Source organism: Dipodomys ordii, unplaced genomic scaffold, assembly GCF_000151885.1.
Source record: "Dipodomys ordii isolate 6190 unplaced genomic scaffold, Dord_2.0 Scaffold1, whole genome shotgun sequence".
NCBI lineage: Eukaryota > Metazoa > Chordata > Mammalia > Rodentia > Heteromyidae > Dipodomys > Dipodomys ordii.
In genome coordinates, this window is record NW_012267217.1 from 15,249,568 (window position 1) to 15,261,349 (window position 11,782).

General features: G+C 36.8%; 1 protein-coding gene across 1 annotated transcript in view; it reads left to right on the top strand.

The window, feature by feature from the left end:
• The window catches only part of Diaph3 (diaphanous-related formin 3), a 450,644-nt gene that overhangs the window by 38,794 nt on the left and 400,068 nt on the right, over positions 1–11,782 (top strand). The window contains exon 3 of the mRNA XM_013010947.1: positions 10,702–10,878. Coding sequence (XP_012866401.1) covers positions 10,702–10,878 — 177 coding nt within the window. The remainder of the gene's footprint in view (positions 1–10,701; positions 10,879–11,782) is intronic.

Here is an 11,782-nt window from a genome sequence, read left to right on the forward strand (position 1 = left end):
TTATCCATTTCTGGGGTAGCTCCCTCCTGAGGGACAAGGGGGTGCTGATTTTAGGGAACATATCCCCGTTCCTACCTATGCGGTATCTTTCTGTGCTGTTCCATGTTGTGATAGGTGGCTGGAGAATGAATGCACATTGGAACTTGTTTTTGAGAAAATTTGTTTTAAAGAAAATTTCAGGGAGTAATTAAGAATGATTCTCAAATCACATGAGATGTAAATGTGAAGAAATTATTGTAATAGATGAAGTATTTTGGGGCAAAAACAATACATTTTCTTTTCAAAGACAACTCTAAGATACTTTTTATAATTTTACTAAAATACATATTAAGAGCTGGAGAAGTCCTTTTGTGTCATTGAAGATGTTGAACATAGTAATTAGTGGTTAATAGGACTTACTGTGAGATAAGATTGTGGCCTAAGACATGGATGGTTTTTTCACACCTGAAGGTACTAACAGCTAGTTTTGCTTCCAGCAATGACAATATGGTGATGACTTTACTAGCCACTGGGTGAGAGGCTCACTGCTTAGTTGGTGACATACATATCTTGTAATTCTTTTTTTTTCTTTTTTTCTGTAAAATTTTTATTATAAAGGTGGTATACAGAGCAGTTAAATAAGTCTAGTAGTGAGTATATGTCTTTTTTTGGACAATATCATCCTTTCCCTCATTCTCTCACAGTTTTCTCCTCCTATCCTCACCCACAAGTTGTATAGTTCATTTTCAACATACTGTCTAGTGGGTACTACTCCTACACTTGTTTTTTTTTTTCCTTATAGGGCTTTATTCCTGCTTTTTTTTTTTAATTGTGAAAATACTGTACAGAGGGGTAACAATTACATGGGCAAGATATTGAGTACATTTCTTATCAAACATTGTAGCCTCCTCCTTTGTTTCCCCTTCACAGCCTTCCACTGCCCCCGCACCTAATCCTTCCCGCCCCCCCCCAAAGTTGTAAAGTTCATTTTCGACATGACAACTTGTACTTCTCATTGTTGCAACGGGTCCACCTGTATCCTTATTTAAACGACTTGTTTTTCCCCTTCCCCTCCACAAATTATGCCGACATCAAATACAGTGAAAGCAGGGGTTATACTCTACTCCTACACTTGTATACCCTTTGTCTCTCCATTTCTGTGCTCCCCCTTACCCTCCCAAAGACAGATAAATGAACAAACAAGGCAAAAAGAAAAGAAAACAAAAACAACAAAGAAAAACCCTCTTGTTTCCATTTTCTGGAGTTCATTTAAGTAATATTATTTTATATGATAGAAGTACATAGGTGTTGTACCTTTGTGTTCCTCTCCTAAGAGTATTTTCCTTTGGTCTCACTGTGTGTGAATGTCTGGGGTCCTGTATAATTTATAATATTCCTCTGTATTTTGCTCTAGCTTCTGCAAATGAGAGAAAAACCTGTATTGTTTGTCTCTTTGAGCTTGGCTCACCTTACTTAACATCATTTGTTGTAGGTCCATCCATTTTGTCATATAATTCTTATATCAGCTTTATATGGTTTCCTGACATATCTCATTTCAATCTTTCTTGAGGGACTTTCTCCATCCCTGAATAAATCATCATTCCTTTCTGTTGATAATTATGTTTTTCGGGGGTCACTTAACACATTTCACCTTGTTATAATTAGTTGTTTGTTACATACTTTCCCCCCATGTGGTCAGCATCATAAGAAATGGCACTACATTTTATGTATTTGATTATTTAGTACTTGTCTATTCATAAGTTTAGCAAGTACCAACTGAGTGCTAGCTGTCTCCAGGTAGTGTATTACGTAGACCAAGTATCCACCAGTGACTTCCTTTGTTGTCTGTTGGTGTAACAAATGGCTCCAATACATACCTATAACAGCAAAGGACTCAGCCTCTGCGGGTCAGGGAGGTTGCTTATCTGGGTAATTCTGGCTTAGGATCTCTTATGAAGCTGCAAGCTATAGTCATCTAAAGGCTTGACTGTTACTTCCAAGATGTCTCACTTACATGGCTGTTGGCAAGAAACCATCTCTGTCTTTCCCTCCCTCTGTCTCTCTCTTCTGGCGATACTGGGGCTTAGACTTATGTTAGCTTGCTGGACAGATGCTCTATTGCTTCCACTGTAACTGATGTTAGTCTGGTTACTTTTGAGACATGGTCTCCCTTTTTTTTCCCCCTTGCTGACTTGCACCATGGTCCTCTTATTTAGGCTTTTGGTCCTAGGTTTGAACTCAAGGGCTTGGGCACTATCCCTAAGCCTCTTTGTGTTCAATGCCAGCTCTTGACCATTTGAGCCACAGAGTTACTTCTGGCTTTTTCCAGAGTAGTTTACTGGAGATAAGAGTCTCATGGACTTTCCTTCCTGGGCTGGCTTTAAGATGCGATCCTCAGATCTCAGTCTCCTGAGTAGTTATCAAGGATTACAGGCATGAGCCACCAACTTCTAGTTGATTATGGATTTTATGTCATTTATAGACCTGTGTGACACTATGGGGCAGGAGCAGGTGGCACTTTACATGAGGAAGTCACCTGTGGCAGAAGAGGCAAGCAGTGTTATTTCCTGCTGACAATTCTCTATGATTAGCACTGTCACAACAGGTTTAAATAGATGTCATGGATTATGGTAACAATAGCAAGTGGTTGACTGAGCAGAATGCAGAAGTAAGATTCTGGAGCCATGGTTTTAATCAGCAAGTTTCCTATTTTGTAATAAAGCTGATTAGAAAGCCAAACTGCCTTTTTAGTTTAGTGCCCTCTAAATTACAATAGGAGTTGTTTGATAGGTAATTTTAAGCAAAATACTTTATTCTATATTTCAGGTATGTGTTTAGTTGGAATTGGTTCTATAATTAGGAGGAACTTTTGTTTGTTTAATAATTCTCCTGGATTGCACAAAAATCTTCTTTTTTAGTTTTAAGAAAGTATGTTTATGATCATATGTGACTTTTTACTGGGCAGTGAAATTATAAGATGACTAATGATTACCCTATCTTCCTTTTATATCAAAACCCCACTGCTCTGTTGGTATTTACACAATGCTTTATTAATGGAAACCCTAAACACTGTTTTCATTATTGCGTCTTACACTGTAGCTAAAAACCCAGATAGTGTTTTTTTTAAGTGCTTGTTTTTGTTTAATTAATTTTATTTAAGCTGTCATTACTGATTATCAGTATGATTACTCAGTATGAGATAATACTCAGTAGGGTGCTCATTTAACTTCCCCTGAAGATAAGTGATATTAATTTATAAAACTTAGTGTACCCCAGACACAGTCAAAGCCTTCTTAATTAATGTGGTTGTATCACCTCCAAATATCATTAGAACACAATTCCCCCAGTCATAAGTGTTTATTAACCCATTCTTCGACCAGTTTGAATTGTATTTTTAGCTTGACTTTAAAAGAATTCCATTTGAAATTAGGAAATTTTTATATGACATTTTTATATGACAATTTTTATGTGACAATAACATAAGTTGTAAAACATATAACTACCCTCAGCCAGTCTGTCATCTGTAGTAGTCAAAGGATGAGGATTTCTATTTTTCTCTACATAGGTATTCTTAACATTTGTGTGCTCCAATTTGCCTTGCTTTAAAAGAAATTACATGTGAGAGATGAATTAGGAAATGCTCTTTTTCATTTGTGAATGGAATTATAGAAGTACAACTTCAAAAATGTGAAATTTTTTCAGGACATTTAAAATCTTCTTTACAAGCAGACGTTGTAATAGTGCCTCGATGTTGTGGAATTTACCTCGAGTGCTCCGGGGAGCAGCATGTTTCAGGGTCTGTTTTTCCTTTAAGCTTGAAGTCTTCAACAGATTGAATTTACTGTTTGGGTAGAGGGAGGAGAATTGTATTTTCCTCCTAGTTTCCCTTATTTTGTCTTTTATCTCCTAATAAGGGGAAGTAAAACATTACATTGAATGAACTAAACACTGATCATTGCATGTTCACTTCCTTTTTGGATCTGTGTAGATTTAGAAGCTAGAAGGAAGTTATGCTAAGTTTTCCTGACTTGTCTTTGGCCAACTATATAGAGTGGTGAGGTGCAAATTTTCTTTACTTTTTGATTAAAAATCAAAGTTTCTCTCAGATCTTATGTACTAAGCATGTTGAAGATGTATGCTAATTCTATTTTATTATTTTTACACATTACATCATCTACTGATATAAATGTAGTTGTACTGCTCACATAATAGTTGTTTTTCCTTTGTGCTATTCTATAAGCCAAATACTATGAAATTTTAATGTAAAAGAGTGTTTGGATCATATCCTTTATGTAGTCTCTTCATTGTAAAGATTAAATAAATGTATTCAACCTAGTGCTACATTTCCACACTCAGGAACTCTTTACCATTGTTACTATTATTATTTTAAAAATAACTTTTAGAGATTCTTATTTGAAAAGATACTGGGTCTTTGTGAAAACGCATTTTATGAAATGCTCTGATTCATAGAGCATTAGGTTATGTATTTACCTCTCAAGTACTTCAACCTACTGTTTTTACTTATTGACATGTTTACATTTTTAATATTGATGCTGCATTAATGATGTTTTGCTTAATTTCATTTACTCATGTGTTTGGCATACTAATGAAGTTACACTTGTTGCATGTGAGGAGGAGTCACAGTAGTTTCTATACTTAAGAATTGATTTTTAAAGTGGTTGAACAAATTTACACTCCCACCAACAATGCATGAAGGTTCCCTTCTGTCCACATCCCCTCCAGCATCTATTGTTATTAGAGTTCTTGATTATAGCCATTCTAACTGGGGTGAGGTGGTATCTCAATGTTGTTTTGATTTGCATTTCTTTTATGGCTAGAGAGGTTGAGCATTTCTTCATGTGTCTATTGGCCATCCTTCTTTCTTTTTCAGAGAAGTTTCTCTTTGTCTTTAGCCCACTTATTTAAGCAGTATGGAGGTTCCTCAAAAGACTCCACATAGAGCTGCCCTATGACTCAGCAATCCCTCTTTTGGGCATTTACCCAAATGATCACAAACAAGACCATAGTAAAGCTACCAGCACAACTATGTTTATTGCAGCATTATTTACCATAGCTAAGATATGGAACCAACCCAGTTGCCCCTCAGTAGATGAATGGATCAAGAAAATATGGTATATATACACAATGGAATTCTATGCCTCCATTAGAAAGAATGACATTGCCCCATTTGTTAGGAAATGGAAAGACTTGGAAAAATTAAATTAAATGAAGTAAGCCAGGCCCAAAGAAACTAGGTCCCATGATTTCCCTTATTTGCAATAACTAGTATATGTTTGAGTCAAGCAGAAAATGTCAGATAAGTTGATGTTAGGGGAATGAACCCCAAGATAAGTATTCAAATGTTTTTTTGTTTTTGTTTTTTTCCTTTCATGCAATTGTTTCTAACATATCTATGATGATTTCTATGTTGCTTTGTATGTCCCTCCCCCATGGTATAACCCCTGCTTTCACTGTATTTGATGTTGGTATAATTTGTTGAGGGGAAGGGCAAAAACAAATTGTTTAACTAGGGATACAGGTGGACCCATTGCAGCAATGAGATGTACAAGTCGATATGTTGAAAAACGAACTTTACAACTTTGGTGGGGGGGAGAGGGTCGGGTGGGGGTAGGTGGGATGGGTATGTGAAGGTATGGGAAGGGGAAACAAGAGGAGGCAACAATGCTTGATAAGAAATGTACTCATTATCTTGCCTATGTAATTGTAACTCCTCTACGATATTCTCACAATAAAAAAAAAAGAAAAAGAATTGATTTTTTATTGTACAGAAATTAAGACACTCTTAAATGTGATTCAGAAAATGGAGGGAGTAACTAGATCCATGTCATTTGGTGTTTCCTAGTGTTTTGAAACAAATAACCATGATTACAGTAGAAATCTTTGCAGTAACGGTCACCTATAAAGGTAACTTGACAGGTGTTGGTTATTTTGAAGCAGAGAATGTCAGTGTTTGGTAATTAGATGCCACTCTTTTTTTTGGCATTATATATTATGGTACATACCCCTTTCTACATTTCTATGTAGCTATATAATTACCTGTTCATATGCTTGTCTCTACTTAATTGTAAATCTTATACATCTTATTTATCTTATATCAACAATATCTGATACTTCTCCATCCTCTTCATTTCTTTTCATGGATCTGAGATTCCATGTAGTAGTATCAGTTTTCTTTAGCCTGTAAAACTTCATTAATACTTTGATAGTAGGGTCTCCTGGAGGCAGATTCTGTTTCTAATTATTTGGTTCTTACTTAGGAAAGATTTTTTCACTTCACGTAGAATCTCAGAATTGCAATGTGTTCTTCAGACTTTGGAGTTTCTGTTCCATTGCCTTTCAGCACAGTTGCCTTTGTTTCTGGTGAGAAGTTAGCTGTCATAGTATGTAATTTTTCTATATGATGAATATCTGTACCTCTTTGTTTTGGTCTTTATAGTTTTAAGACTATAAAGTAGTTAATGGTGTGGATTTTCTTGTTTTCTTTTCTTTGCATTCTCCTTAGGGTTTTAAAATTCTTTCTTTCTTTCTTTCTTTATTTATTTACTTACTTACTGTTGGTCATGGGGCTTGAACTCTGGGCTTGGGCACTGTCCCTCAGCTCTTCAGTTCAAGGCTAACACTACCACTTGAGCCACAGTGCCACTTCCAATTCTCCTTTGGTTTTACTGGACTGCTTGGATCTCTGAATTTATATTTCTAGATATGTATATTTATACATGTATATATCTATGTATATATCTGGCTATCCATCTACATATATACCTATATACATATAGATTATGTAAATATTTGTTGTATACCATTCTTGCCTTCTCTTATGCTTCTAGACCCCAATTACTTTGTGTAACAACATTTTGTATTATCACAGATCTTCCTTTCCCTCCCCCTTTTATCCCCTTTGTGAATAAAGTGATTTCTGTGATAATTTTGCTCCTGAAACAAATTCCCTATCTCTCATGGAGTCCAACTACTTTTTTCATTATATCCTTTAGCAGTGTGAACTGCCTGTCTGATAAATCTAGCATGTGAACTATCTCTGGGTTTACTCCTTCTTTTGGACTGTGGGTCATATTTCCATGCTCTTTTGTTTGTCTTGATATTTGATTGAAGTATAGTAAAAATGAAAGTATATAATATTTCTCCTGTGTGCAAGAGTTGGAGGGGCGGGCAAATCAGTTTGATCTCCAGTTGAGCTAAGCTAGGCTTTGTTGCTTCTTTAGTTTTGATTCAGCTCATCTGTGGCCTCATATGTTTTGAGGGCTTGGGATCTGAGTATTATTGAGCATCTGACTTTCTATTTATGACTTGACAACTGTACTACCAGCTCTTCAATCTCTGGGATATTTTTTTCTGCTTTTAAGTCCCGATGTCCATTTTTAGGATTTAGAGTTTTCTTTTTGTTTCCAGTTCCACATTTTTTCCTCTATTTACTGAGAACATTCTTTCTAAGCAGCTGTCCTGCTCCTTGTCTTTGCACCTGTCTAGTACTCTGTGAAGGCATGAAATGTTTCATGGTTGGTTCTCTCAGTTCTTTTGCCTTGTCTACCATCTTAGGAAAGCAGCTGTTTGCAGCTGGTGGAGACCTCACATGACTCAAGAGAATTCTTGCTTAGGGTTCTTATTCTGCTCCAGCCATTGGCATGCTCCCAACTGCAGATGACTAAGACCTGAGGGAGAGTTGGTAGGTGGGAAGAGATTTGATGTATGTCTGAGGCTTTATTAATAAAGACTTCTTGAAATTCTAATTTCTTGTAGGAGCACCCATGGCATTGTTAAATTATTGATAATAATTTGACAAATAATGGGTTTGTCATCCATGGCAGTCCAAGTATTAAAAATTTGGCTGTGCTTCCTTTACTTTTATTGTATTTATCCCTGACAAACTGGGGAGAAGATAATGTTACTTCTCAGTATACAATTATTTTTGTGGCCTTAGCTTTATTTACTTATTTGTTCGTTATGGGGCTTTTACTCTGGGCCTGGGTGCTATTCCTGAACTCTTTGTCTCAAGGCTAGTGCTCTACCACTTTGAGTAACAGTGTTGCATCCAGTTATCTGGTGGTTAATTGGAGGTAAGAGTCTCACAGACATTCCTGCCTGGGCTGACTTTGAACCGCGACCCTCAGATCTCAGTCTCCTGAGTAATAGTCCCCAGTGCCTGGTGGCCTTAGCTTTTTGGAAGGTTGAAAACATACATAATATTTTAAATTTTCTTGTTTGGTTTATATCTTGGGAAGAAAGCAATGGTTTTATTGAAACTACTTTCTAAATTTTATAGGAAGTTGCCATATTCCTAGAACTTTAAGTGTAGGTGATGTTAGATGGATCAAATATAATTGTGGTATTTAGTATTTTTCTTAGACATTTTCATCATAGTAAGTGTGGGGGCTATTTTCTTTTTTTTTCTTATAGGTGGATCGTGGGGCCCGAACTCTGGGCCTGAGCACTGTCCTTGAGTTCTTCAGCTCAAGGCTAGCGTTCTACCACTTGAGCCACAGCACCACTTCGGCTTTTTCTGCTTATGTGGTGCTGAGGAATTGAACCCAGGGCCTCATGTATGTAAGGCAAGCACTCTACCATTGAGCCACCTTCCCAGCCCAATGGGGGCTTATTTTCAATGGTAAACATTCTCTTTATATCTGTATCTTATTAGTTGAGAATATCCTGTTATTTGTGGTATTGGCAACTAAACTGTAGGCCTCGCATTTGCTAGGCTGGCACTCTACCACTTGAGCTGTATCTCTAGCCCCTTTTTGTATTGGTTCTTTTTGAAGTAGGGTCTCATTTTATGTCTAGGCTGGCCTGAGCTGCCATCTTCCTAGTTGTACTTTCCTATGTCCTTGGGGATGACTGGTGAGCATCACTGTACTCAGCATTCTTCTTCCCTGTAGCTGGGATAATGGGTATGCATCACTGTTCCCAGTCATTTGTTGAGATGAAGTCTCATGAATTTCCTGAGCTGACATCAAATTGTGATCCCCTGATCTTTGCCTTCTAACTAGGAACTCCTATTTTTTAGTGAATTAAATAATCAATACTATGGCATTGTCCTTTTAAATTGAGATGTTAGGAATCATATTAGGTCTAATAGAAGTTTTTGTGCTAATAGAAATGTTCTATATATCTTTGGCCAGTAATGGTAGCCACTATCTACAATTGACTTTTGTGCACTTGAAATTTTTCTAGTGAAGCTAAGGAACTACTAACTTTTCCATAAGATTTAACTTAATTCAATAGCCTTTGGTGGCTAGTTGCTACCATGATGAATTTCATGATGAAAACAATAGGGTAGTATATAAGGAAATTATGAACAGTTCATAGAATCACTGATTTAAAATCTGTCTACCTACTTTAAGAGTTTTAGTCCTTTTGGTAGTTTAAAATTATATGAGTCTTGAAAAAGAGTCTGGTTCTCAGTGAAGAATAGAACTTGTAAACATCAAACAATTTTGGATGAATTAGGTTTTTAACCTAACACCTACATGTTTTAAAATATCAACAAACTATTTGACCTCATGTTTAGATAAGACATTTTGCTGGTCTTCCTGGTGTCTTGGTTCTTGATAATTCAGGTAGAAATTGGAATAAATATCCCACACTAGCAAACAAATAAAACAAACAAACTATTTGATTTTTGTAGGAAACAAAAATCTAGATTTATTTTCTAAAGTTTTAATAACCATGCTCTCTGTATGTTCAAGAAGTTCAAATACAGACCAAGCTGGGCAAAGAGAATGTATTATCAGACAAAGAGAATGTATTATCAGATGATACAAGTAAAATTCACTTCTTAAAATTCTTAAATTCCATTCATTATTCTTCTCTCTGACTTGCACTAGGAGATGGTATACATTAGGGCATTTGAAAAAGGGCCGAGAGGTGGGCGGGACCCTAAGTATAATTTTGCTGACTTAATTTTTTTTTTTGGTTGGTTGTGGGGCTTGAACTCTGGGCTTGGGTGCTGTCCCTGCGCTCTTCAGCTCAAGGCGAGTACTCTTCGGCTTGAGCCACAGCACCACTTCCCGTTTTCTAGTGGTTTATTGGAGATAAGAGTCTCATGGACTTTCCTGCCCAGGCTGGCTTTGAACCGCAATCCTCAGATATCAGCCTCCTGAAGGATTACAGGCGTGAGCCACTGGCGCCCAGCTCTGACTTTCTTTTGTAAAATGACTTAGTTTGCTAAGCTGTATAGTGAAGGCCACTTGTCCTTGGAACCTCAGTACTATAATTTTATGCCTTTAAAATTAGGAATCTTGGGGCTGGGAAGGTGGCTCAGTGGTAGAGCGCTTGCCTTGCATGCCAAAGCCCTGGGTTCAATTCCTCAGCACCACATAAGCAAAAAGGAAAAAGCCGGAAGTGGCGATGGCTCAAGTGGTAGAGTGCTAGCCTTGAGCTGAAGAGCTGAGGGACAGTGCCCAGGCCCAGAGTTCAGGCCCCACGATCAGACCAAAAAAAAAAAAATTAGGAATCTTTGGAGATTGTGTGATTTTTCTTTTGCCTTTATATAGGACAGTTATTGAACACTTTCCATTTTTCATATTTTTTGTTACTAATTTTAAGAACATTAATTGTGAATACTTTTTGACAAAATTATAGAGACAAAGTGATTGATCCTGTTTCCCCTTTTCCCCTTCAGTGTTGATAATGAGATAAATGTTGAGAGAAGAAATACTTACATTTTTTTTTTATCTTTCTTTGTAGCTTGACAAATTTGCCAGCATAAGGATGCCTGGAAGCAAGAAAGAAAAACCTCCTCTACCCAATCTGAAGTCTGTGTTTGCAAGCACTGAGTACTCATCTGTGTCTTCAGAGATGACAGAAAACATTCCAAAGCCACTGTCAGACAGTGAAGTCTTAAAACTTTTTGAAAAGATGATGGTAAGAATTTTGAATTTTGAGTTTCTTTCCTTCCTTCCTTCCTTCCTTCCTTCCTTCCTTCCTTCCTTCCTTCCTTCCTTCCTTCCTTTCCTTCCTTTCCTTTCCTTTCTTCCTTCCTTCCTTCCTTTCCTTTCTTGTGCTGGGGCTTATACTTAGGGCCTCAACCTTTCTTAGCTTTTTCACTCAAGGATGACACTCAACTTGAGCTACACCCCTAATTTCAGCTTTTTGTTAGACAATTGGAGATTAAGAGTCTCATGGGATTTTCTGCCTAGGGCTGGCTTCTAGCAGCAATCCGCAGTTCTCAGCCTCCTGAGTTTCTCAAACATTTTAAGAATTTTGATTCTTCTTAAAATGTTTGAGAAACTCTTAGCTGTGCTGAGACTAATGTTAATGGAATGGAACTCATGTTCCATTAAAATAATAGTTTGTTAACATAATAAGTTCTATTAGCACAATTTATGTTAATTTATGTTAATCATCTTGGTCTATAGAGTTATTTCAGATTTCATTTAAGATAGCATTTCAGTTATAGATTTTTTTTTTTTTCCTTTTTTTTGAGAAAGAGCCTCACTATGTAGTTCAGGCTGGCTCTGAATTCATAAACCTTTTGATTTTGCTTTGTGAGTGCTAGGAGTACAGGTTTGTGCCATCATATGTGGTTGATATATTGTCCTTGGATCACAAAAGTAAAGGTCTGAAGAAAAATGTTAAGAGTATATAAAAACGAACATTCTGAAGTATCAAATGTCTATTTTTGTTTTTTGAGTAGATTATATACATGGGCCAAGTTCAGTTTGTTTTTAGAAGGTGATCACTGTGTTCTGCCGCTTTCTCTAAGTATGCCTTTTTTTTTTTTTTTGAGTTCAGTCGTGGGGCCTGAACTCTGGGCCTGAGCACTGTC